The sequence below is a fragment of the Opisthocomus hoazin genome, chromosome 2, assembly GCF_030867145.1.
Source record: "Opisthocomus hoazin isolate bOpiHoa1 chromosome 2, bOpiHoa1.hap1, whole genome shotgun sequence".
NCBI lineage: Eukaryota > Metazoa > Chordata > Aves > Opisthocomiformes > Opisthocomidae > Opisthocomus > Opisthocomus hoazin.
Window position 1 is genome coordinate 16,013,523 of NC_134415.1, and position 27,978 is coordinate 16,041,500.

Sequence of the window (27,978 nt, forward strand, 5' to 3'; positions counted from 1 at the left end):
ATGAAGAAAACCAGGTAGTTGGCCTAGACCCCAGGATGTTGATTTGTAACTGGAATAAAGCTTGAAATGGAGTTGTCTGCTTAATCTAATACATAGGAGAGTTGTTGGCACCTATAGCAGCTGAAGCTATGGAAGAAAGTGCTTTGGGAGAAGATGCTGGAGCTTCAGCTGTGGATTCTGATGACTCTCTCCAGCAGTCCACAGTTCAGTTGGTGGAAACAATAGATGAGCCTTTGACACATGACATTACAGGTAAATTATTTCATATCTTTGCATATATATGTATACTGAAAAAAGGAAAAAAACCTTTGCTGTTACTCATCTATCAAAATATTAGTAAAGGATTTTTTGATAGGATGATTATTTTCTGAAAATATAGGCAGAATATGAACAATTCTTCAACTTAGTTTTACATCTGATCAGTAAAAAAGGGTTATTTTTTTGATTATTTGTAAAGGGCAACTTGATTGCATGCATTAACTTTTCCGACTAAGAGCTGTAATATTAAAAGCCTTAAAATTATCCATTAAGTGTATTATTTATCTATGTTTTATAATTTGTACTTGATAGCATTATTACTCTCTTAATCATTCAAAGGTGCTCCACCTCTGTCATCTTTGGAAAAAGATAAGGACATTGACCTTGAATTACTGCAAGATCTGATGGAAGTTGATATTGATCCTTTGGATATTGATTTGGAAAAAGATCCCCTTGCAGCCAAAGTCTTCAAGGTATGACAAACCTGAGTTTTCAGGATGATCTTTACTTGTGAAACAGTAAAATTCTTTCTCTCTTACTCTGCTTCTTTAGTGGTATTTGGTGTCTTAGACCTGCTTTTAACTTTTTATAAAGGTTTAATATAGAATGACAGGAAAGAAGGTAAAGATTTTGTTTACATCTCAGATGTATTCGTATCTCAGTTGACCACAAAATATTTTGCTTTTCATGAAGATATGTGTATAAACAAGAGCTTCTGAGTTTACTCATACTTTAGCACGAGTTGAAGACAGCAAAGGCATAATATAAAAGAAAAATAAGATCTAGTCTTATCCCTTTTTATTAAGTATAGAGTGACATTTGCTTCTGCTATTGATCCTGAGAGTTAATACTGCTAGTATTGCGTTTAAAGAAAAAAAAGTGAGCAGTAGCTAGGGCTCAGACCACCTTCAGACTATGAAGATAAGCAACTTAAAAACTTATTTCACTGTAGAACAAGAAGATTATTCAATGCTTGCATACTTAAAATGGAAGCTAAGCATATCAGAGGTAGTAAAACTACATTTAGATGTAATAGTATATTGTCAAAGTATACTAAAAATAAAAAAAAAATCTGGTTCTAAAGAAACACAACTGTTAATAATAAAATGTTGAGTCTCTTTTCTCTGTCCAATAAGAATGACACTTTCATTTGGAGTTTTCCCACCCCTCTCACTCATATGTCCTTCTACTGATTACCTATCATGTAAAGATTTTTTTTTTTTTCTTTCACCCTACCTAAACATTTCACTTATTCCTTAGTTTTTGTGTTACTGATGTTTCCCCCCTCCTTTATTCTGCTATCATTTCATTTGGTAATACTCCTTAGTCCACTTCACCGCAGATATCTTCATGATCTTATTGCCTGATGGGGTGTCCTCTAAAAAATGGCCAGAAAAACACTTCTTCATTCTTAATCCTTCTGAAGATTTGCTTCTGTATCTGTAAAATGACAGCTGATATTGGATCTTGGCATTAAAAAGACAGGCATACACAAATCGCCTTCAGTCTGACGTTACTATTTTTTTTTCTTGTAATCCATGTGCTTTTTAAGTGTCTTGAATTATGACACTGGAGTAGAGATTATTCAACTCTTGCAGAGCCCAGTATAAATAATCCCTGAGCCTCACTGGAGCTTCAAGGTACCTTAACAGTACAGTTAATAATACAGTATTCTGTCTCCATAAATAACTTCTCAAGTTATCTGTGTGATACTCCACTTCCAAATTTACAATATGGTACAAATGTGGGAATAAAAACTAATTGTAACATTTTTAAATTGGCTTCTTGCATCTTTGAGACATCTAACTGTTGGATTTTGACAATCAATAAAGATTCAGTAGCGTATACTGCAATAAAAATTAAAACAAAATTTTCTAAAGCTACAACCTCTGGTTTTCATTTTTTGCAACTTTCATGTTTGTTGTTAGTCATTACAAATTTTATTTTTGTACTTGAGCAGTCTGAAGAGTTGCTGTTAATTTTTTTCTTCTTTTTTGTTTTTTGGTTTTTTGGGTTTGTTTTGGGTTTTTTAAGCCTATAAGCAGCACCTGGTATGATTACTGGGGTGCCGATTATGGCACCTACAATTACAATCCTTACATTGGAGGCGTTGGAATTCCAGTTGCAAAACCACCGGTAACTACAGAGAAAAATGGATCACAAACTGTGAGCGTGTCAGTCTCTCAAGGTAAGCAAAGAAGTAAAGTTCCTTTCAGGGTTTCTTTTCTGTGATACTGCATTCGACACTTTTGCATGTCAAATGATGTTAACAGTCTCTACGTGCATTAAGTAGAAAGAATTACCTTTTCCGTATGCTGCAGTTTTTCTGTGGTAACTGAGAGAGTACTATGTGAGGTTTATATTTAATACAGCCTAACATAGCAGAAAGTAATATTTGCTGACATTTTTGACCACATACTTATAGGCAGTTTTAAATCATTCCTGTTTTCTCGGGGAATTTTGGAAGCTCTTTTCTCACTGGTCGATGTTTTGGATAGTTGGCTCTACCCTAAGAAATGAGGTGGCACACTTGTTTAGATTGGAGGAGTATTACGGAACGGGGGTGATAGATCTTTCCCCTGCCACACTGGGAAAAAACAGCTTTTTGGTTCTTGTATGACAGCTATTACCTTAGGAAAAACAGGCCTTAACATATGCAGATTTAGTCATGTCTGACATTAAAGTCACTGTGAAAAGAAATATGTGTGTTTCACAGAAATTTAGTATTTTATTAATTATATATTTCACATCTGTCAGAATCTTATGTTCAGTTCAGAGTAGAAGTTCTACATTCTGCTTCTGTCATATATAAAAGCGATTCTTCCTGTTGGTGATACTGAGATTTTTTTTCATTTTAACATGCACTGTAGATCTATTGCTTGCACAGCACAGTAGAGTAACATTATATATGTCTTTGATATGACTCAGTTTTACCCTGTTTGTTGCCTTGTGTAGCTTTAGATGCACGTCTAGAAGTTGGACTTGAACAGCAGGCTGAGCTGATGCTGAAAATGATGTCCACCCTGGAGGCTGATTCCATTCTACAAGCATTAACAAACACATCTCCTACATGTAACTACATGTTGTCAAATCATTTTGTTCACGTAATGACCGTATTGGTTTGAAATTTGTACTAACTTTTTCTGCAGTCAATTAGCAGCTTAGAAGAAGTGTTATTTCGCTTGAATGATCTTGTTAGGCTCAGCTTTAGAGATATTCTTTATTCAGATTTTTGAATTACGTGTACACATACTTAAGGCATTTTGTGAAACTGGTCAAATATATGGGATTCCTTTCACAGTGCATAATAGTACAATGAAGGAATTGTTTTCGTTTTCCGATCTAGGTGAAAGTGAGCGTGTAGTTTCCTGTTTTTGTGAAACCTCATTCTTGCATTCAGTGTGAAATTTCAGCTGTTTGAAAGCTGCTTTGCACTTGACAGTTTCACTTACTCAGTGACGAAAGTGAAAATAATTGAATACAATTTTGAGCTCACCTGTTCAGTAAGTTTTTTGATAGAAAAACACTCATGATGGTGATTTACTTTTGAACGTGTTTTCAGTGAGTTGCACTGCCTATCTTGTTGAGATGTGCTTCTGCTTCTTTGTAGCTCTCTGAGTACCTTAATATGCATGCAGTCATTAGGTGAATATCTGATTTTGTCAGATATTATAATATCTGATAGTAGGTTTAGTGACATCCTCAGACTTTATTTTTTGGACTTTTATTTATTGACTACAGTAGTTTTACGATAATGCATGAGAGAGATGTTCCAATTGTTTGTCTTCCTGTAGTGTTACCAGGACACTCCTATAATACGTGTTTGGCAAGAACTGTGAAAAGAAGTGTGGGCTCACTTTCCAGACATTTTCTTTGTGAAGGTGGAGATGTCTGATATTCGAGTATGTCTTTCACAGTATGGTAGTCAATAGTCCAACTCAGCTGAACAACACATTGAAGATTTCTTGTAAATTATAAAATAAATGTCTTTCCCTTAAGTATAAAATACAAGAAAATAAATACGAAATTACTTTTAGCAACTTTTACAAAATAATTAATGGGAGGCTGGTACTTCCTGCTTTGTTTTTCAGTAAGCCAGTCTCCTAGTGGAACAGATGATTCATTGCTAAGAGGATTACATGCTGCTAACCAAAATGCCCAGTTGATTGTACAGTTGTCATCTATACCCATGCTGAGCGCATGCTTCAACAAACTCTTTTCCATGCTACAAGTCCACCATGTTCAGGTATAGAATTATGAACTTTGAAATGTTTTGATGCTCTCTAAATTTTGAAGTTGTTTTCCTCTATTTCTTACTATGTAGGATGCAAGTGACCTGTTATGTGCTTTATTGCTTATGAAGTTATCATGGATAACAGTACCAATAATGTAATAGACAAACTTCTGAAAGCTTTTATCATATACGACATTTCTTGTTATAGCGAAAAAGTGGGTATACATTTTCATGTTTAAAAACAAGTCATTAGGTTCACTGAAAGAGAATTGTTAGCTTATTAGTGAAGAGTGTCACTAAGTGTGCAGTCTCAGTCTGTGAAGGTTTTCAAAACCTGGCTGGATAAACCCCCGCGTGACCCACTCTGACGTCTTAGTCAGACCGTCTTTGAGCAGAAGATTGGACTGGGTAAACTCCAGAGGTCTCTTCCAACCTCAATTATCCAGTGATCCTAAATGTTAAAATTAGAAGTACACTTTTTAAAAAGTTGCTGGTTTAGCTACGCTTTTTTTGATACATAGAAAGGAATGCCATGAGTGCTATATATGAGTGGTTAGGTGCCTACCTGCCTGTTCATATTTTAACTGGGTGGCTAACTCTGTCCCTCAGTCGTTCTTTAAATGTCTCATCCAAAATACGGTTTGTGGGGTAAAGGACCTTGATGCTTCCCCAAAATATATAAATATTTATTTTCCTCAAGTTATTCAGAGTGAGCATCCGTGTTTCTCTGATAGCAAAGAAGGTTTCCCAGTAATTAAATAGGCCTTTTGAATAATTTCAGTTGAGTGGTAAACATCACTTGACTATGTTGAGACATTCCAAAAGCTAGTGTTACAGATGTAAGGTTATGGTACAGGCATTTCTGAGCAGTGTGTAAAGCTAGGGTTTTTTAACGCAAGTTTGAAGACACTTCTTGAGAGAAACCTAACTGTATTTAGAAGAAATCAATTACAAAATCATAGCAGTGGCATTTCCTAGTTGTGCTGAATATGCTTTGAACGTGATGTTTATCAGAATCTTCAAATCCAATAAAGGAGAGTGTGTATTTCTTATCAGTGAAACAGTAGCACCTGAGCATGTAGATAGGGCTTTTAAAATCAAAACAGATAATCTCTTATGCTCTGGAGTTCTGGAAAAACACTGGAGTTTGGTCTGATAGTGGGTTGTTTTTTTTCCTTCCTTTTTTCAGCTTGAATCCCTTTTACAGTTATGGCTCACATTAAGCCTGAATTCCAGCTCCTCTGGAAGTAAAGATAGCGGCGCTGATATTTTCCTTTATAACGCTAACCGAATACCTGTCATTTCCTTGAACCAAGGTAAAATATATTAAATACGGGAAATTAATTTTCAGGAAGTGTAAGACAAGATTATTTTGTTTAAGTACTCAATTTTTGATAATAAGCAAAAGGTATTTAAACAAGTATTCTTGATAAGATTGATATTGAGATAATTTCTGTCTTTTTATTAAAGAGCTCTTGGGCTCAATATCTTCTTAACATGAAAACGTGTAGCTAGTATGTAATTGAGAGGTGATTCCTTGAATTTGCATAATCTCCTCAGAAATTAAATTGTAATATTCGTGGTTCTTAAGGTTATTAATCCCACAAGGACTTCTTAAAAGACACTTCTTAGTCTAAGGTGAACAGTGCACCTGTATGTACATCTCTCTCAAATTTCTTCTCCTTGTATGCCATCCTGTGATCCCTTTATTATCAAAGGAGTTGGTGCAGGCGGAAGCCCCATTACATTTTGGCATCAGTCTACCAATCTAGTACAAATGTGTGTCAAATTAATGGGGCTTTTCCAATAATTTTTATAGTTTAAAACATCTGTGGTGTCTTGCGGTGATAGTCCAAAACATTAATGTCTGCTATAATAAACCTGTTACGCTGACTTCCATGAGAACATTTTGAAACTGGAAATTTCTTTGCATTGTTTTCTCTGAGATGTGAGGGTCTGGGCACCATAGAAAGTTCTGTGGGCCGGTTCCTGTGAAATGTTGGTGAGACTTCTATTCCTAATTTCCTGGAACAATAGTTGTCAAAACAAACGAAATACAACCAAAATAGCATTAGTAATAATATTAATAAAAATAATGATTATAGCACCTTAGAGTGAAAGTAAGACATTTATAGTAATACCCTGAAGATTAAAGCTTGGAAAAAAATGTTTTTCTTGACAGCTTCAGTAACTAGCTTCCTGTCAGTTCTGGCATGGTATCCTAATACCTTACTCCGGACATGGTGCCTTGTGCTTCATAGCCTAACTCTCATGACAAATATGCAGCTTAATGGTAAGTTGTTGGTGTTGTGTTTTTTTTTTTTTAATATATTGCCTGTTTTAGTGATGTACAGATGAGTGTTGATTCCCATCCCAATGATTACCAGTACTTTTGCTTTGTCATACAAATACTTTTGTTTGTTCTCCATAACTTCAGACTTCTCAGGAATGAGCTCCTTGAATTGCTTGAAACTGAAACCCTAGTGGTAGAAGAAAACATTATAAATAGATTGGCAATGTCTTCTAAAAATGAATTTTAGGACTAGCTAATGATCCTTGGGAATTAGCTTTGTACTATGGGAAGAGGTAGCAGAGAGGAAGGATTAAGGCGCTGTGAGAGATTTTCATGTTTTTCTGATGCAGTAGACATATTTTCATAAATATGCAGGCGCTGGTCATTGCTTATGTTAAGCTCTCTGAAAATAAGCCCCTAGAAGTTGAATCTATTAAAAAAGAAATGCAGCCATTTAATTTCATTTCCCTATGCACACCAGATTATCTCACATTTTGTATATTGCTCCATAACACATTAGAAATAATCTCTCTTTGTGAAATAGATTTTGCCACAAGACTGGTAAAAATTAAAGGATGTGATTTTTAAATGAAGACATTAAGCTTCTAAATGGCTCACTTTCATAGGGCAGCAGTCATGAGGAATGCTTTTGTGGCCTTGTCCTCAAGGCTAAAGAAAATATCAAATAGTAAGAACATGGAGACTGGAATCTTTTAAAACCTACATATTAGACAAGTCAGAGCTCTTAAAAATCCTGTTTTCACTCCAAGCATACGACTAAAGACAGTAATTACAGAAGACAGAAACCCAGAGCCACACAAAGATGACATTTCTATGAAGCAATTTGCCATCCTGTGATGACACAGCTATTCTCCACAATTTTTCTCAAAGATGCTTATGAATCTCTTTTTCATATGTGCTATTTCAATTCTTTGTCCTTGGAATGCACCTTTCCCTTCAGGTTTTCACTTTCTGTCCCTTTTCTGTGATGTTATTTAGAGATCCGTCTCACAAAAATCTGCTCAAATTTTTGCTGTTAGGTGAAGCTGTAGGGCTGTGAGTAAATTAATGGAAGAGACTTAATTGATATCCTCAGTCTGAGACCTCCATCTTGTGCTTGGTATTTGAGAATAGACCATGGCCTGATTTTGTAGGGTGGCAGTGCCTGCAGTTAACACCTGTGTGTATTTCCAACACTCCCATTTGTAACTGTAGACTGGCAATTTACAAAGATTATGCTGTGTGTACCACTGAGACCATGTGTGAATCTTCCAAGTGGTGTGAGGCTTGGTGTTGTGCGCTGATGCTTACAGCCAGGCAGCTGTGTGTTTGCAGGAGGTTCTTAGCCAACTGCCTGAGATCAATAAGTGATGACATGAATGAAAAGCTGCTCAGAAGCAACCACTGTGTCTCATCAGCATATGAATATGATTGTGGATATTTGTGTATATAGGATTGTGAGCCCAAGGTTGGAGTTGAGTTGGAGAGGGTTGGAGATGCAAGCCTGTTGGAGGGTAAAGAAAAGGGGTGAAGATGTGTCTCCTTTTATACGTGTGTGGATTAGCACAGACATGTATCCCTTAACTGCCCCTTTTCCCATACTCACTGATGGAACCAGGAGCTAAAGAAGTTGAAGCGTCCATCACATAACTTCTGTGCCAGGATTCCTCAGTGGCTAATGATTCAGGATAATGTTCTGTCTCAATGGCACTGAGTTGTCACGTTTAAGAAGTGAAATAATCTCTGCTCAATTCTTGATAATTGAAGGTGGGATCCATCAGAGCACTTCTCTGATCAGTGATGTTGGTTTCCGTGTGCTGTAGTTCAGAACTGGGACTAGCAGTAGTCTCTTAAGACCTTACAGACAGTGTCTCACACGAGTTCTCATCAGCTTGTATTTTTCAACATCATGCTTTCCAGAGGAGATAGTTTTGGGTTGTTTTTTTTTAAATATATAGGGCCTGTGGAGAGCAAACAGTTTAAAGCCAAGTTGTTCCTGACACTGGTGAAATGTAAATGACGTCAGCTTTCTTTGGCGTCAAGTTTCTGTTATATCCTCTTTAATTCTGTGTTTTAAGCTATGAAGTACAAATTGTTCACATGTCTTTGCTGTATTGAGAAGTTATGGTTATGTTGGGTATTGATTGGTTGGTTGGTTCTTTTAAACCACTAAGATGTCAATTACAGGTCATTGGGAATAATTTGGGTTAGTCTTGGTAGGTGTGTGTGGTTATAAAAGGAGGTGTGGTGCTTCCCCTTTTAATACCCAAAATACAACAATCCCCCAAATGTGTTCATTTGCAGAATATCTTCACTGATGAAAAAAACACTACCACCATCAAAAATATTTTATTGAGATGATTTCAGGTATAATAAATTCTTCAGATGCAATAAGCCTTTTAAATAAGCAAGAAGGCATCTCTTTTTGACAGCATTATGATTAGGTAATCATATTTGCTATTTCAGAAACTGAAAACCACCTGAGAGGTGTAACCGCTCATAGATGATTCACTAAACTCTTTTTGCAGGTGAGCATTTTAGCACTGAGAAAATCCCACTATCATTGGTTTTCTAAACCATTGGATCTCAACACCTTCTCAGACAACCTCCTCCTTACGTTTGCTTTATTTAGTTGAAATTCGTTATTGCAATTTGATACATATGTTCACATTCAACCGTTCTGTTTTCCCCAGTGTTTCATTTAAAAAGAAGAAAGGAAAGGAAATGAAAGGGAAAAAAAAAGGGTGGGAGGGAGGGGGGCAGGCGGTGCTTTTTCATATTCTTCCATCCATTATAGATAATGGTTTTGCCTTATTTGCATTTTATGCGTAGTCTCTTTGAACCCGCTTCTGAACTATTGTACTCTGAAGATTACAGTTTTGGTCACCATTTCTTCAAGAGATCTGTGAATTAGAAAATCTTGTCATGAGAAATCAGGTGGTTCTAGAGATCTCATCCTGATGTTATTTTCAAAGCTGTTTCATAGTTATTCTTCCAAAACCCCAGATCTCTCCAGTAATAATCAAGACTTTTTAGTTGGTTTTTTTTTCCCCTGCTGCCTGAGTATAGGGTAGATTCTTTCCGGGAACTGTTCTGTGCTGGGATTTTATGAGCAACCACTGTCTAGGGCAGATCAGTTCATGGTCAGAAAGATCTTATTTCATTATGCCATTATGTGCTGATAAATGTTTTCAGAATGAGAGCTCAGGCTGCATAACTTCTGTGCTTCAGAAACTCTTACCCGAGGAGTACAAGATATTTTTAGGGATAAACCAAATATCCCCAGCCTGTTCTTTTCAGGTCAATGACCTTAATTGGTTACAAGATCTAGGGACAAATTTTGCCAGAATGGTGTTTAAAATCAGTATTTGATGGGTGACATCTAGAATCACTTAATGTCATGTAAACGAAGGTGGGTAGAAGCAAATCTACAGTGGCACCTGGCTAAGAAAAATTTCTGAGCTGCAGTTGCTGTGAAGTAAAGAGCTGTCATCTATCAAGTCGTTCTTATAATGCATTTACTCATCTGTTCCTTTAGCAAGAGCTGTTTGTGCTCTCCTCGCATGCCCTTTAGCTTATCTGTTATTTTTGTCATTAGAAATACTGTTTGAGAGCAGTGTTTTGGGCATAAACACTACCCGACAGAGCAGATAATGTAGATGCATCATGAAATCTGAGTTAGAATGTCAAACAAAACATGTCAGGCTACAAATATCATGCAAAAAAATGTGGGTGTTTATATTGTAGTGATATTTTCAGATGTTAAATATAAAATATAAAAGTAAGGTAATGTAGGAAGTAATGAATATGTATTTATTCAGTTATGGCATCAACCCTGTCATGAAGCAGCAGAACTATGGAACCTTCTAATCCTGGAAGGAAAGGCTTGAAGGTTAGCGCGTGGACTTGGCTCCTACTTGTTAAGAGGAGATGGGCTGGGACTGTCAGTTCTGGAGAAGTTCTAAAGTAAGATCAGCTTCTATCAAGATGTAAAGTCTTAACAAATAGCCAGATTAAATGAAATAGTTACAATACAGAACTAACAAGCGAAGATGAACACAGCAGGAAAAAGCTGGAGTTTTAAGAACAATGTTACCTTCAAAGAAACACCAAGTGAACAGGTTGAGTGACTTACAGCTACACCCCAAATGTGCCCTGTTCAGAAAAATGCAAGCATGCGTATTCTAAAAGCTGTAGTTTCAATGGGGAATTTGTTTTGAATAGCAGTGTTGCTTGTCACGCTGATTGTTATGGACTTCATGTTATTCAAGGTCTCTGAAGAAAGTGAAATGCCTTCTGTCTATGAAGGTACCATTCAGGAATGTAGTAAAGCACAAAAGTATGTCCCTTTTTCAAATAATAATGAAACAATGAAAAGTTACAGAAAACTTTGAACAGAATAACCACATCCAAGCAACCAGAATAACCAGCTTCTCATTTTGATTAGTTATGTCAGCTGTATTTGAATGTAATTTTAGTGATAGTGGTTTGTCTTAAATTTCAAAATAGTTGAAAAGTGCAACTTTTTTCAAAAAAACCTAAAAGGCAGTGATGTAAGTGGTCTAAGTATACATGCAAGAGCTATGAGCTTAGCAAGCTGATGTTCTTAGTGACCCGAGTGTCATTTTTGTTTTTAACTTGTATCATGATATACTCAGAAACACCCCCCAGAAACAACCAACCAAAAACCCACCACCAGCAACCTACGTACCTAGTTTTATGAGAGGGGCAATCAATGTATTGTATGTTTTACTTCAGTGAACGTTCAGGAGTGCAGATTCAGCAGGGGAAAATAAACTTGATGAGTTCACCCAGGCTGGTGTTTCCCAGGCACATCGTGCAATGGAAGGCTTCTCTGTTGTTCTGAAATGTTCAGCTTTTCTTTCAGAGAACCTGTGAAATTGTGTACTTGCATTTTACAGGCTTGTCCCCCACCCAGACAAGATCTAGACTTTTCATATATTGCACTATCAGATGTAAACTAGAGCAGGCTTATTGTCTAGAATACAAAGGAACTGGAATGCTGTGGGATACTTTCTTGCTTTTAATCAACTCCAGCTATTGCCAGCCATCAGTCATAGCCGTACAGGCTTGTTCCACTACTAATGTTCATAAGTCAATGCAAAATGGTTTGTATAGCTGTAGAAGAAATACTTTCAGCCTTAGTTTTATGCATTTATCTAAAGCAAGAAATCCGTATACAGTTTAAGAATAAAATGGCATTTCATAAGGGGAAAACTTACTGTGAATTATCATCTCCTTCCATCTTCCCGTGAGGATTTCTTCTCATAGGAAGTGTCTTTCCAATGCTGTTTGTCTTTCATTGCCCTCAAAGCTTTTCAACTGAGATAGAAGCAATCGGGTTTAATTCTGGTTTTGATGGAGACCTTTCTCTCCTGGTTGGGATCTTTAGTTTAGCTTAGATTAAGGAAATTATTGTGAATGATGAAGACTCCGATAAATGACTAGTGAGTAGTTCAGGATTTGGTTCTTTTAACAGCCTCCCTAGTTAAGAATCTCATCTTGGTATGCAAAGGGATGCCAGCCAAGCTCTCGTACCAGAGCATCATTTCCTCTTGATTTAATCTTTCATATATGATGAGATAGGAAAGAGATCACATCTGCATTAAGTAATAACCTGTAACTTCATTTAGATATGTGTAATTTTATAATATGTATTTTATTCAGTAGGTAGCTATGCTTTGTTCAAGTTGTGTTTTGAATTGATTCAATATATACCACTACTGAATAAGACTTCACATTTAGTAAAGCTTATTTGTTTGACCACTGAAGGGTGTATTTTAATTCTAATTCTAGTCCTCAAAGTTCTTATCTGGTAAGTCCCCTACAGTTTTAGTCGGTGATGAGAAGTCTCTGAATGTGCCAAAGACAAAAATAATCTTAATTGTTTACAAGATAATAGAGCATGTGGTCCCTGTCTGACAAACTAACAAATGCACTTAAGCCTTATGAAAGTGTTGGACTAGCAAAGAGAAGCAAATCAAAATGTCTGTATATAGCGCTTCTACAAAATGAAGCTCTGCTTTCAGAAATACTGTCTTAGCAAGCTTGGAACACTGATGGGGTTTTGGGGGTTTATATCTGTACTCATGGAAAACTCTACACTCAGAATCATAGTCCTGAGTAAGCAGCTTTCAGTAGTTGATTTTGCTGCGAGTATGTACACATCATGAAATATGTATAAGGGATATATATAAGTAGGGGGGATATAAATGTTTTATTTACATTTAATGCTTAAGATTACAGATTCAATTTTTATGTCTTTATTTTTAAGCTGGTCCTAGCAGTGCCATTGGAGCTCAGGAAAGTACTGCCCAATTGTTGGTGTCAGATCCAAACCTCATTCATGTATTAGTGAAATTTCTTTCCGGCACTAATCCTCATGGAACAAATCAACACAGTCCACAGGTAACTAGCAATTGAAAGAAGATAAAAACTGTTTGTAGTAGGATTTCAATACACTTGACATGAATATGTGTTATTCATAATATATTATATCCTTGGTTTGTTTCTTTTTTTTGGTTATAGTCTTAGTTGGTTCTGATTAGCACCCATAGGGAAATTCATGTTGGTGATACACGCTGAGTAGCGATCGTACGTTTTTATAACTATCTGGAGACTTGCCACAGGGAGAGAGTGCCATGCGATATGTCAGTGAATGTATTCCATGTTAGGATTCCTTAGTTGCATGCATGAAAAAGGTAATGGAGTTCAGTTAGTTTTCTGAAACCTTGTTGGGTTGGGATAAAAATACCAATGCAAATGAAGTTTAAATATGTAATCATTCCAGAATTTAAAGTTATGCTTTTATTTTCTGCCTTTTTTCTGAATTCATGTGGTGTCTACTGTTTCTCCCAATTTCACCTAATGTTTCTTTTGCTTTTTCCAGTCGTTGCAGCTGTGAATAGTGATTAAAAAAAAAAAAAAGCCCAGGCTAACATAATTGTGTGTAATATTTGACAAGAGTCTCAGACACACTTATTTTAGGAGACAGAAAAGACCTGGTGTTTCCAAAATTTTCCAGAAAATACATAGTCTTTTCCAGAACTTAAACATTGCACAGTGCCATTAATTTAAAGCACCTATATCTAAGTGAGTGGTTTGTGCAAAAATATTCAGATTAGCACAGAAATGTATTCTGTGTGAAGTGCAGTTTGCATTGCTGAAAAGATGAAGTCTCAAGCTACGAAAGGGATCTTAGGCAAAGAACTGAATTACTTGCTTTTTACTCATGGTTAGTAACAGAAAAACACATGATATAAATGGGTATGGAACAGTTCTGTGAAAACCTTGTAAAATTTTTCAGAAAGCTAGATGAGCTTGCATAATACTTTTCTGTTCTTAGAAAATGTTCTTGTTAGATGCTATTTAGTGTTACTGAAGGCATTTCAATTTTATATAATTATTAAAATGCCTTTCCCTCTAGGTTGGGCCAACAGCGACACAAGCTATGCAAGAATTTCTTACTCGGTTACAAGTGCACCTTTCTTCAACTTCTCCTCAGATGTTCAGTGAATTTTTATTGAAACTAATACATATACTTTCAACAGAAAGGTAAATCTTCACTATTTTTTTTCCTTTTAGGCCATCTTTGTCTTTAAAACCTGTGCAAGTGTGAATCACAGCTAAGAGATGTACATGTCCTGCCTTGTCATACTGTCATGTTATGGATGGAAATCTTAGGTTTTGCTGCAGCACTACCAACAGGATATGGGCTGCTTCTGGCACATGGAAGAGTGTGGCTGGAATACACACACAGCAGTCCACGAGTGAGGGACAGTGAATAGAAGCACTAAGCGGTTGGTTGGAGTGATTCTTATCTAGAGCTAAGAGAAAGGCCTTGTTAAAGTAGTCCCTAAAATAAGGGCAGTGTTGGTAAGCTTACCTATGAAAAAGAGAAAAGTATTCCGAGAGGCCTGAAGTAATGAGAGATTCTAGAAATTATTTGCAGATTTTGAAAATAATATGGATGGCTTTTATAACATGGTAGCATGAAATATGAGATTGCATAATCCTATTTATGTAATATACATATTTATTGCTTTGTCTTTTTTCCCTCTTCTCCTCACCTGACTGTGGAAAACCTCTTGTGCCCCTCTCTCCTTCTGGGCCTGATGTCTTGTCTGCCCACCAGTGTGGAGGAGGAGTGCCACTGGCCCAGGGAGAGAGAAGAACTTATGGCTTGTACTTTAGAGCACTGCTTCTTCAGGGCTAGGTTGATGGGCACAAGACTGTTGTGTATACAGCAGTGCACCAGAAATGTGTCAGTTGTTTGGTCTGAATTACATTAGGTATTATCATTTATTTCTGGTATTAATGTGCTACTCATCCCCAGACAAAGACTTCATATAATTAGGGATGAGTTTCCTCAGTTTCTGGCTTCCCAGTAGGTGGCACTTTGGTGTTATCTATTCTTTAATCATACAGAAAACAGTTTTGGGCTTCTCTAAGAGGTTTTACCGTAGCAACTTAAATTGAATGGCTGGTGTTTACCAGGTTACCTTGATGATCAGTCATTTATACAGGAAATGTCGTAATACAATAAAATCATTAATTCACAGTGAATCTTGGAATGTGTGTCTGCTTGCCATAATTTATTTGAAGTAAGCTGAAGAGAACACTGAAAGGACATTTTTTGAAATGTGTTAGATTTTTTTTTTTTATACAAACCAATGGTGGGACTGAAATGTCACAAAATGGAAGCAAAGCACCAGAAAAGGGTTTAGATGGTTATTTCTAAAACCTCAGGTAATTATTGAAGTATACCATGTCTGATCAAAGCATAAGATTGATTATGAAGAAAAACAGTATTTTACTGTTAGAACTAATTAAATGCCAAGTATTTTCTTTAGGGCTTTTTCTGTAAACAGTTTTGTTCTGTATTTAACTTTAAAAGTTATAGTGAGATTAAGTAAATGTCAAAAGATACCAAGTAATATATCAAAAATCAGTAACTAATTCACACTTCAAGAATTAGCACCAGTTTTATTTTGAATATACTGATTCAAAAGGTTAATTTAGTAGTTCAGCAGTATGCATATAAAAGCATTTGGGAAGATAAACTGATCCCTAAAAGAGATCCTTCAAGCAATCAACCTACAAGCACCAACCTGTGATAGTTTGAGTACCTTCTCATGGTCTATTTAGATAGCTAAAACCTGACCATTCTTCTGTCTACCTCAAGGGGAAAAAGCGAGGAAGGGAGGAACCATGAGAATCAAAAACCCCATCATGATTTCCTGTTAGAAAACAATCCTGATGATATTAAAGTGTTAGATGTCTTCTTCCCATGAAGTTTCCATGCAAACGTATGAAACTTTTCCCTCACAACTGAACAGGGCTGTATTCCAAGCCTATACCTGCAAAATTAACTGAATGATTAAAAAAAATGATGGATCCTACACTTTTTCAAAGGAAGCTTTAGTCCTTAATGGTATCAGGGAAGGGATAGCATGAGCAGGTTCTACAGGCTGTGTAATGACCAGTATATTAAAAACTTAGGAATGCTTGACTCATGAAAGATCAGATTGTGCTTCAACATGCGTTTCTGATAATGGCTGAATTTTTATTTATTGGAAGTCTGTTGTGCTTTTTGATTCTTAAAAATCAAGCAAAAAACGCAACAACCAATCCTGTTTACAGAATCACAGAATGTTAGGGGTTGGAAGGGACCTCTGTGGGTCATCTAGTCCAACCCCCCTGCCGAAGCAGGGTCGCCTACAGCAGGCTGCACAGGACCTTGTCCTGGCGGGTCTTGAATATCTCCAGAGAAGGAGACTCCACAACCTCCCTGGGCAGGCTGTTCCAGTGCTCCGTTGCCCTCAGAGGAAAGAAGTTCTTCCTCATGTTCAGACGGAACTTCCTGTGCTTCAGTTTGTGCCGGTTGCCGTTTAACTTGTTAATGTTGAACAAGGAAATATCTTTTTGTTTATTTTCTTTTTCTTTTTTGTTTTTGTCTTCTTTCAGGGGTGCTTTCCAGACAGGCCAGGGACCCTTGGATGCGCAAGTGAAACTCTTGGAATTTACCCTGGAACAGAATTTTGAAGTTGTATCAGTTAGCACTATTTCGGCAGTAATTGAGTCTATAACCTTCCTTGTGCATCATTACATTACGTGTTCAGACAAAGTGATGTCTCGCAGCGGCTCAGACAGCTCTGTGGGTGCTCGAGCCTGCTTTGGAGGGCTTTTTGCCAATATTATCCGTCCAGGTGATGCCAAAGCAGTTTGTGGAGAAATGACAAGGGACCAACTTATGTTTGATTTGTTGAAGCTGGTCAACATTTTAGTTCAACTGCCGCTTTCCAGTAACCGAGAATATAGTGCCCGTGTTCCAGTAGCAAGCAGTACTACAGACAGCGTGTCTGATGAAGAAAAGGTTTCGGGAGGCAAAGATGGCAATGGAAGCAACCCTAATACTCAAGGATCAACTGCGTATGTGGCAGACTTGGTGTTAGCCAACCAACAAATTATGAGCCAGATTTTGTCTGCACTTGGACAGTGTAACAGTAGCGCTATGGCAATGATTATTGGTAGGTATTTTGTAACTGAAACAGAAGATCTTTTGGGTGGGTAAAATGCTTAAAACTTCTACAGAATCATAAATTGGGTGTATACATGAAATAACATGTCACAGAAATGACAGGAGAAAAGAGACTGAGAAGAAGTGAAAGCGGGTCAGGTATGTGGGGAAAAAAACTACCACAAGATGGGAGACAGTAGTTAAAACCAAACAGGAATGTGTTTGGCATTTGAATTTGCTGAATCTCAGAATGGTCAATGTTGGAAGGGGCCTCTGGAGATTGTCTAGTCCAACCTCCCTGCAGAAAGCAGGGTCAACTCAAAGCCTGCCTCAGAGAGCAGGTTGCTCAGTACCTTATCCAGTTTATTTTTTCACTCCCCAAGGGCAGAAACTCCACGATTGCTCTGGGCAACCTGTTACACTGTTCAATCGTTCTTGAAGTAGAAAAGCTTTTTCTTTTTCCTAAATGGAGTTTCCTGTATTTCAGTCTGTGCCCATCGCATGCCTCTGTGCATGGATTAGGATTAGTCTTCAGTTTGTGCTAGAGACACATTACCTCGATTGTTCGCTATGTAATGCGTTATTTTCCCTTTTTTTTCAGTAATTTCTGAAAAAGACAAATTGCAGTTGTGGCCCTTGCACAGAATATGTAAACTTTTCTGTTCCGCTGTTTTTCCAGAAATCTCATTAACATCATGTTCTGGGAGTTGCAGTCAGGTATTTGGGGGTGGGATTCTTCCTCCTATGAACAAGTGAGGAAGCTGATAATACTTTCAACAGCAAAGCTGCTGTTTCAGACTTGTGCCTAAGATGCATTTTCCCAGAGAGTTTATCTTTGTGACTTGTTCATGAGCTGCAATGACAGCATAGAGTTTATTTGCACAAATTAAACCACTGACTGAAATACCGTGAATGTTGCTGCATGTGCAAAACTGAGGATAGGCAAAGAGCTTGCACTCCCTTCCAGGCATAATAGTTGTAAAATTTTGTCCTCTTTATAGTGATTCTCTTGTTTCAAAGAAAGTACCTCTGGCCTTTTCTGTGCTAATCCCTTTTAAGCAGAAGTGAAACTGTTAACCAATGCTATTATCAGAAAACAGTATGCTTTTTGGATGAGAGCACATGAATGTTAGACCAGCGGTTCATTTTGGCGTAAAAGCAATTGAGGAAAAAGTAGTAACCACCAGTAGTCAAATTAAACAGCAGGCAGGATTTGACAATCTTGGATTTCGCTGTTGGAACCTTCTGGAAATTAATTCCAGAATGTCTCCTCCTTTACTCTGGGTAATTGGTGTCGTATTGCCAATACGCTATGAACACCAAAAGGAGTTTGGTCTGGGAATGATGGTTTGTGCTCAGTGTGTGTTTCTTTGGGATAAAATTCAAAAATTCTTCTCAACTTTGATGTCTTTCTAAACTACCAATTTCTGTCCAGCAGTTGTTCTACATTTTTAGCAAAGGCAATTTGTAAAGATAGTGTTGTTTCAAAATATTTTTCATTGAATTCAGGTTACCGAGCCAGCTGATGCCTTCAGTGGGTTGTTCCTCCCAAGGTTATAGGTTATTGAAACTAATTTGTGTGTGTATTTTGGAAAGGTATAACATAGCTATTTGTGGGTTTAGTTCCTTCATGAAGAACTGTATAAAGTTCTCTCGGGACAATTTCTATGAAGAAAACATTTCTGCAAGACTGCGGCCAAGGTTATATATGATCCAAAAACAATTATCAGCATATAGTAGTAAACATGTAATAGCTAGTGCAGCATGCTAGATACCCAGCAAAGATAAACAAGAGGATGTCTGCAGATGTGTACTGATAAGTAGTGACTCTGGTGTCAAAATTTATGCTAATAATGTTAATTTACTGCACCTGGTGAGCCAGCTGGTCAGGAACCAGGAAGGCCTTGATTAGTTTACTTTCACATGAAGTTAAAACCTTTGTTGGATTTTCTTTCATGACCATTTTGTCTATTTATTTCATTAGGTTTTATGCTTTGTCATTGACAGACTATGAAAATCACACAAGTAACAGTATTCCCCTCCTGTCCTACTTTTGTCTTACCTTAAAGTCTTCACAGCAAACCCACCTTAGCTGGCTTCAGCTCTGTCACTCATTCCATGTAACTTTTCTAGACCAGGCAGAGACTGAGTCTTAAGACTTTTTGTCTGTCTCCATGCACCCAGTGCTCATCAGGATTTTCTTTCTGATATAGCTTGACGGTGACTGAAGTACTGCAGCTCTCAGTTCTCTTGCTGGAATGTTTCTCTAAGGCATGTTCCAAAGATCACTTGAACACGTTATTTTTATTATTATTTGTTACTGGAACTCCAGTTTTTCTAAATGGAACGGAATTATTCCATCCATTCCCTCCACTCAAATCTAAAACCACCTTTAAAAGCTCTTCCATATTGATGTTGTATGCTTTGTAAGACAGTTGTATTTATGGAGGTAATCTCTTCCTTGGGAAGACTATTCTTTTGCTTTCCATCCTCAATTTCAGCAATGTAAAATCAATATTGCTGAATATTGATATTCAGTAAATCCTCATGAATAAATCCTGAGCTGTGACACTGAGAGGGAGAATTCCAGGAGAGGTATTTTTGATAGAAATACGTAGGTTAAGTGATTTTGGGGTTGTTTTTGCTGCACAAGTGCACTTCTATTACTATCTGAAAAAAATCTTAAATACTTGTTAGTTGCTTCTGGCTAGGAGGGATTCCAATCCTTGTAGTTATTTTTCTGTTTCCCTCACTAATTACAGGAATTTGTACAGTCTTATCTAAAATTGGATTTAAATTCCCTGACTTCCTGGGCCAAGTCTTCCTATAAAGAAGGCAGCACGTGTCCAGGAGCGCAAATAGTAATTGATATGATCCTGAAAACTGGCCCATTTGTAGTTTGTAAAATCCATGTGAACATTTAACTGAAAAGAAATTTAAATATCCTGGAGTTCTCTTATGTGCTGTAATGATTTGTTAGGTGTCAGCTTCTGACCTTTGAACTGTTTCTCTTTTCGCTAAGGTGCAAGTGGCTTACATCTCACTAAACATGAAAACTTTCATGGTGGCTTAGATGCAATATCAGTTGGAGATGGGTTGTTCACTATCCTGACAACACTTAGTAAAAAAGCAACAACAGTGCAGGTGATGCTTCAACCAATTCTTACCTACATGGCCTGTGGGTACATGGGAAGACAGGTAAGTTCCCTGAGGTCTGCTCTACTTCAAGGGAATTTTAGGTTAGTTGGTACTGTAACCTCTAATAAGCTCAGAACACTGAACTAGTGCTATGTAAAAGAAATGTTAATGTTTTTCCAAGCTTGGTTCATTTTGGTGCTGACGTTTGGAAACCTCCATCCATTGCCCGTGATAGAGGGAGAGAGTGAGTTTCTGTAAGGATATTTTGACTTTCCTGTGGATGTTTCTGGCTAAAGACTTGAAGATGTATTGAATGTTTTATTATATTCAGGTGGGAACCACATTTGTTGTGTTCATATTAGTGGGTATTTTAAATGCTTACCACTGGTGGTTTGATCTTTTACTTACCACGAGACTTCTTCTGCATAGGAGTGAAGCATATGGAGCATGGTACAGATACTTCATGGTAAAGGGCTCAGCTATGGTGGCATCTCTTCTCTGGCATTTTTGCCTACTTAAAGGAGAGGCTAATGCTTATTTCTGTCATGTTAATTTTGCATGAAATTGTGTATTTCTCAACTTTTTCTTCTAGGGTTCACTTGCCACTTGTCAGTTGTCTGAGCCACTGCTCTGGTTCATTTTACGAGTGTTGGATACAAGTGAGGCACTGAAGGCTTTCCATGATATGGGTAAGAATGTCTTTAGCTGCATGAAGTAAAAGGTTTATTGTAGATTTTTTGGCTCTTAGAGAAGGAATACAGATATGTGTCTGGAGGAGCAAATTTACTAAATAGGCCTTTGCTTGCTTAATCTATTACATGCTTCTGAACAGTGTTGATTTCCCCCCCCGCCCGCATTGTACACAGGTGGTGTTCAGCTTATTTGTAACAACATGGTAACGAGCACAAGAGCTATTGTTAACACAGCAAGAAGTATGGTTTCAACTATTATGAAATTTCTTGATTCTGGTCCCACCAAAGCAACAGACAGCAGTTTGAAAGCTAGAGTGCTAGCTTCTGAACCTGATAATGCAGAAGGAATTCATAATTTTGCGCCTTTGGGTAAGTAGTACTTCTTTCCCTTACATTAATATCCACTGGTTGTTTGAATCTTTATTAAGTTCTTAACAAAAAATACTGTGATAGTGTTAAATGTTGCAATACTATTAAATCTTCCGAACAGAGGGGTTGCTGGTGCTTCAAGAAGGTGTTGGGGGAGGAGGTTAGCCCCTCCACCGCAGGTAATAAGACCTTGTGTAGACAGGGTAAAGAAGGAAGGGGAGTGATCTATATCTGATGTAGTCATGCATCAAGGTGGGCCCCTTCCTTTTCCCCTAGGTCAGGGGATACCCAGTTCCAGCCCACCATCTGCCATAGACACACTAAGACTCACTGACGTCAGTAAGGGCACGTCAGATTTGATGGAGCTGTTACAGAAGCATGGCGAAGTTGGATGACACAGAAGGAGCCCGAGCTGGGTCAAACAGAGCAGCAGAAGCTGGAGCATAGGGCTGATACTGCTGATGCTGCTGTCACACCTGCACCTCATTGCTCCAATGTTGCCTGCGTGAATGTCCGTTAGAATTGCAGTGCTGTTCTGCTATCAGTACAGTGGCTGCCAGTTCACTAGAATGTGTGTGTTTTAAGATGTAGATGTACTCTAATATCTTGCAAAGGCTCCTTTTCACTACTAGTGTCTTAATGTTTTCTGTTGTTGCCCAACAGCCTAGCGTAGCCCATCAATGTATTCATACAGTGAGGGAAGAAAGAAAGGATTATTTTTTAAATTTCTGGAAAAACTGTCAGGCAAGACAAAATCCATTCAGTCCTGTCATTCTAATTGAACAGTGGTAAAAATAATTAAATTAAAAAGAAAAAAGAGGTTTATTTGGCAGAATGGGGACAGAATAGGGGGCCATTAGAAATCTTCTATCTTGCTCTTCACAAATTCTTACAAGGTAAATTTGAGAATCCTGCAAGTGTTGGTACTTGATTACCTCAAGTAGTAAAAGTCCTAAGCATATATGGTGGTGGGTTCTTGGCATGCCTTATCTCCCAACTTGCAAAGCGCTGCGGTTCTTGATTTTCTGCTATGAGTGCATTTGTCCTAATGTTTTACTGTCAGTCAGGAATGTGCTTTTGAAATTAACCTTCTGGTTGTCCTCACTTACTACACTCATCATGTGTACATTCTCATCATGTAGTGTTCTCTTGAGAGACAAGCTCAATTCATTTGGGATGAAAATCAAAATGTGTCCAGGAATTCACCTCCAGCTGTTATTAGACATTCAGTCATGGGGCCAAGCTAGAACTGCTTTCAAGTAAAGCACCCCAAGTACCTGTAGTTTGAACAGCACAAATCTGGTCTTGTGTCATCCTACCTGCTAAAGAAGACATAGATAGCCTAGATATTCCTAATTCATTCTTAACTCCTGCTAAGATTAGAAAAATAAGCAGCTTCTGTGATAAGGTTTTTTTTGAATCTGGTGTCCTTTTTAGAAACAGCTTTTGATGTGAAACAACAAACCTTTTTAAAGAAAAAGGTTTGCAGATTTTGGTTATAAAGTCGTTTAAGTTATCATTGTAACATTTAAACCTTTAAAGCCTTCACCACGTTAACTAAGAATTAACTGAGTTGAAGTTCTAAGCATTCTGTTCAACCTGCACCCTTTTAGTTGGCTTGTTTTTGTAATGTTTTGTAATGAACTCATGATAGAAAGTTTAGGACTTTGGTGGCAAGTGTAGCCTTTCAAATTTTCAAGCTTGTGCATATGCATGTGGATATGTAAACTGTCTATTGTAAAGTAGTCTAAGAGTGAAAGAAAAATATCTCAGCAGTTGTCAGTATTACACATGGGATGTTATCAATAAAATGGAACAGGTGAGACAGGGGGAAAAAGAAGTGTTTTCCACAGTTCAGGTTGTAAATTAATCTGGGTTTTATTAGTAAACATTATTAATCAATGTTAATGGTGCTGGTTTTGAAGGTTCCATCACCTCAAGCAGTCCCACTGCCCAGCCTGCCGAAGTGCTGTTGCAGGCTACTCCTCCCCACAGACGAGCTCGGTCTGCCGCGTGGTCCTACATATTTTTACCCGAGGAAGCTTGGTGCGACCTCACGATTCACCTGCCCGCAGCCGTGCTGCTCAAGGAGATCCACATCCAACCTCACCTGGCCTCTCTGGCGAGTAAGTAGATTCACTGACATTGATCCTGGTTTGAAAATTTGAAAGGTAGGATTTAGGAATGACAGAGTACAATCAGAGGAACTAAAGCTGCAGGTTGTTTGAATACCTGTAAAATGAGTTGAAAAGCTTGCTAATTCTGCTTTCCACGAGAACAGAAGGCCCTGCCTCTGCTTGATTTCTTCTAGCTCAGTACATGTTTTGTGGCGTTTAACATGTGGTTGGTTAATAAGCCAGAAAACTTGTGAACTTCTCACAACTTTCCCTAGTGAGAATGTGATACGGGTCTGGGGTCTCTAGGCAGAATGGTTTTGTATGGTGGTTGGAACAGAGCATGAGATTTTCAGCTCTTATTGTCTTAGCACTGCTAGGGAGACATGGCACTTACACTGACAGGACTTTTTTTCGTCTTAAGTCTTTGAAATAGATTGTATACACCGTGTATCACAATGCGTATGCATTTTAACATATACCATCGCACAGGTCAAATACTCCAGCTGCAATTCTGTAGTAGTGTTTGCCTAAGATCATTTCAGTCGTCTTGTTCTATGTCTTTAACAGGGATACATGTTTAACACTTAAAATTCAAACAGTACGTATTTTTTAATAGTGTTAAACCTTCTTATCTTACCCTGCAGCTTGCCCTTCATCAGTATCTGTTGAAATAAGCGCAGATGGTGTCAATATGTTACCTTTGTCAACTCCTGTTATCACAAGTGGTCTCACGTATATAAAAATCCAGCTGGTAAAAGCTGAAGTTGCCTCCGCTGTCTGCCTCCGTCTCCATCGTCCCCGGGATGCCAGCACACTGGGACTCTCTCAGATCAAGCTATTGGGCCTCACGGCCTTCGGAAACACCTCGTCTGCAACCGTCAATAATCCATTCCTTCCCTCGGAGGATCAGGTCTCTAAAACAAGGTAAGCTTCTAGTATCAATGGCCAGAGGCATGTTTGTGCCAGTTCATGCTTTTGTCTTTTTAATGATGTTTTCTGTTCTGAGTCAGATCTTTCAGTAGCAAACTGCATTCATGACTGCCTGGTTTTGTAGTTGATTTTTAACATTTGCAGAATCTGTTTCAAATATTTTAGAAAATTTTCCCTTTTTTTTGGTTTTTTTTTGGTTTTTTCTTTTTTTTTACAGAAGGCAAGTGTAAGCAGTGCTTCTCACTCCTTGGTAGCATGCTTAGTCTTCATATGTGAAAGGGTGTGTTTCATCTCTGCAATGGTGAAAGAACACGAAGGATAGGAGAGCATACAGAGTTGCATTCTGTATTCTTAATGAGTAGGCAGTCGTCAACAAAAGCGAAGTAGCAACATTTTTCTTATCCCTGCTGAAGTCAACAGAGTTACATAAGTATTGGAGCAGGAATAGAAATAGGACAATGGGATGTTTTGTGGAAGTCGTATCTAATATTGCTGTTTGCAAACATCTGCGAAATAGGAACTGAATGTTGTGATTCTGGCATATCGGCAACCGCTTTTTTGGTTTAGTAGCATCTTGAGTTTCATACTCATTTTTAAAATAAAAATAAATAAACCCTTAAGGATTTGAAAAAAATAAGTATTAAAGTTTTCCAGCTTTGGATTTGATTTAATATAATGGGTGAATTTCTGAGATTTCCTGGTTCTGAAATATAGCTTACTAAATTGTAAAAAATTGTTACTTTGAAATATTTCATCTTTGAACATTAATGTTTATAAATTTGAAAGAAGAACATGGGAAAGTTTTAAAAACCTTTATTTTGCTGGGAAAAATTTTGAGAGAGTAAGTAAATTTAGAGAACATGAATTCTCTCCAGTGTATATTTGATAAAAGCTAATATAACTGAAATTGGTCTTTGATCTTGAATAGCAGTGAAGCAAATTTTCATAGCCAAATCATACTATTGCTATGTTTGTACTTCAGGAAAGGTTATATTAAAGTCACACAAAAATAAGCAGTATCTAAAGAAAGAAGGTGTGTGTACATTGGTCAAGTCTTGAAATGTTTTATTGTGGCTTTCAGCTTAGTTTTATAAGTATCTCGGTAATGGTAGTAATATGATAGATATATTCAGTAATTTGGGGTATAATTTTGTTTTAGACGTAGCAGAAAACTTGCTCTTTTCTAAAATGATAAACATTCAGAAGTAAATTATTCCTAAAGTAAGTGTAAACTTCGTTTAAGGTCTGTATGCAAGTTTGCTTTTTTTTTTTTTTTTTTAAACTGTGGGAGATAAATTTAGCTGTGAAAATAAATTAACCTGTCAGTTTAGAACTTGTCGGTGAAATGATGCGATTTACTTCACATGCAACGTAGATTTCATGCCATATATTTCACATGCAACTTAGATTGCCATCTTGTTCATAATGCCTGTTTCAACAGCATTGTAGTGTATTTGTTATGAAGTCTAGCTAATGTGTTTCCAAATTGATTCAATTATAATAGGTTTACTTTGATTAAATAGATTTACATATGATTCTAAGACTTTTCAAGATTTATTACTAAAAGGAATACTGAACGATATTGTTAAAGAATAAGACAGAAATGGGCAAAATGCAGGGGCTAACACATTTTTAATTTCTGCACTTTTTGTGTGTGCTTTTTAATCAGGTTCCATAAGGTTCATTGTAATTTACTGTAGATTCATGTGATCCTAAATGTTTATAAGGTCAGGGAGGCTGTGCAGGTGAGTAATTTTAGCACTGTCGTGGTTTAACCCGGCAGTCGGCAACCAGGACCGTGCAGCTGCTCACTTGCTCCTCCGCCCTAGTGGGATGGGGAGGAGAATGGAAAAAAAGTGGAGTGCATGGGCTGAGATAAAGATGGTTTAATAAGACAACAAAGGAAATACTAATAACAACAAGAGTAATTGAATATGAAAAACAAGCAATACACAATACAGGTTTTTTCTCACCATCTGATGACCGATTCGCAGCCAGTCCCCAAGCAGCGATCGTGGAAATCACAGATTTCACAAAACTACCCAAAAAGTTCAAACTCAATGGGGGGAAAAGGAGAGTTGAACTCCTGGAAAAAAGAGGTTTCCTGCCCCCCAGCCAACCCCCATGCATAAACTGGGCATGACATCCATGGAATATTTCCTTTGGCCAGCTTGGGCTCGCTGCCTGGCTGTGCTCCCTCCCAGCTCCTGCACACGCTCTCGTTAGCTGTATATGAGAAACTGGAAAAAGTCGTTGATTTCTTAGCAACAACTAAAACCATCAATGCTGTCAAATTCCTTCTACTAAATCCAAAACACAGCAGCTACTGGGAGGAAAATGAACTCTATCCCAGCCAAAACCAGGACAGATGCCAACCACTAGTGTGGAATCTTGACCTTAAATGTGACTAAATCCAGTGATGCCTGAGTGAGGCAGTGTGCTCTTTCATGTTTCACATTTATCTTTTGGCCAGCTCCTTCTAGTGTAAAAAAAAAAAAATCAACAACAAACAGTACACCCCTCCTCCTACCTTCGCCCTTTACAAGCACCTTCCCCTCCACTTTCCCCCCAGTAGACTGGCCCTGTTGGAAGAAATATGTATGTGAATCAAGAAATCTTAAGAAACTTTAATAATGAAACTTGCAGGATCTTAACTCTTTCTACCCACAAACCCTGCCTTTCTTACAATGTTAAACCAGTGATTACCACAGCATTACTAATGTATATTACATTGTGGTCTTCAATTCAGTCATTTTAATTTGCTTTTCTCAGATGATGTCTGATCATGTCACAGCAGTGTTCTGCAGTACTTGCGCTAGAATCTAATACAGCTAGTTATGTTGTAGTTGAAAAATAAAATAATAAGAAAATGATACATTAACTCCTTCTCATGTTTTCCTTTTCAGTATTGGATGGTTGAGATTATTACACCACTGCCTCACTCACATAAGTGATTTAGAAGGAATGATGGCTAGTGCTGCAGCACCTACTGCAAATCTGTTGCAGACATGTGCTGCTTTACTAATGTCACCTTACTGCGGTATGCATTCTCCAAACATTGAGGCTGTGCTTGTAAAAATTGGGCTGCAGTCCACCAGAATAGGCCTAAAGTTGATTGACATTCTTCTAAGAAACTGCTCAGCATCCGGGAGCGATCCTGCAGGTGAGTGCAGTGAATTTTTTTCTCAGTTGTTGCTTAATAACATTGCTTGTATAAATGTACACATACAGTGTATTTGCGTGTTACTTTCTGATGCTGAATTTGGCTTGCCAGAACTTGCCATTGTGCTTTGTTACCCTGCTAAGAATCACAGTCCTTCTGCATGGGTAGTTCTACAATGGTAAAGCAGTGCAACCGGGGTCGTTTTGATTTTTGTTTGGAGTAGATAATTACGTGAATGTTTTGA

At 37.6% G+C, this 27,978-nt stretch overlaps 1 protein-coding gene across 6 annotated transcripts in view; it reads left to right on the forward strand.

Annotated features, from left to right (window-relative positions):
- The window catches only part of BIRC6 (baculoviral IAP repeat containing 6), a 194,638-nt gene that overhangs the window by 76,213 nt on the left and 90,447 nt on the right, over positions 1 to 27,978 (forward strand). For all 6 annotated transcript variants that reach the window (XM_075412723.1, XM_075412718.1, XM_075412724.1 and 3 more), the window contains exons 37-52: positions 97 to 252; positions 598 to 731; positions 2,293 to 2,446; positions 3,214 to 3,330; positions 4,350 to 4,504; positions 5,682 to 5,808; positions 6,675 to 6,785; positions 13,081 to 13,214; positions 14,233 to 14,360; positions 16,773 to 17,335; positions 20,348 to 20,523; positions 21,056 to 21,152; positions 21,330 to 21,524; positions 23,450 to 23,650; positions 24,286 to 24,565; positions 27,478 to 27,734. In XM_075412723.1, the coding sequence (XP_075268838.1) occupies positions 97 to 252; positions 598 to 731; positions 2,293 to 2,446; positions 3,214 to 3,330; positions 4,350 to 4,504; positions 5,682 to 5,808; positions 6,675 to 6,785; positions 13,081 to 13,214; positions 14,233 to 14,360; positions 16,773 to 17,335; positions 20,348 to 20,523; positions 21,056 to 21,152; positions 21,330 to 21,524; positions 23,450 to 23,650; positions 24,286 to 24,565; positions 27,478 to 27,734 (2,985 nt within the window). The remainder of the gene's footprint in view (positions 1 to 96; positions 253 to 597; positions 732 to 2,292; positions 2,447 to 3,213; positions 3,331 to 4,349; positions 4,505 to 5,681; positions 5,809 to 6,674; positions 6,786 to 13,080; positions 13,215 to 14,232; positions 14,361 to 16,772; positions 17,336 to 20,347; positions 20,524 to 21,055; positions 21,153 to 21,329; positions 21,525 to 23,449; positions 23,651 to 24,285; positions 24,566 to 27,477; positions 27,735 to 27,978) is intronic.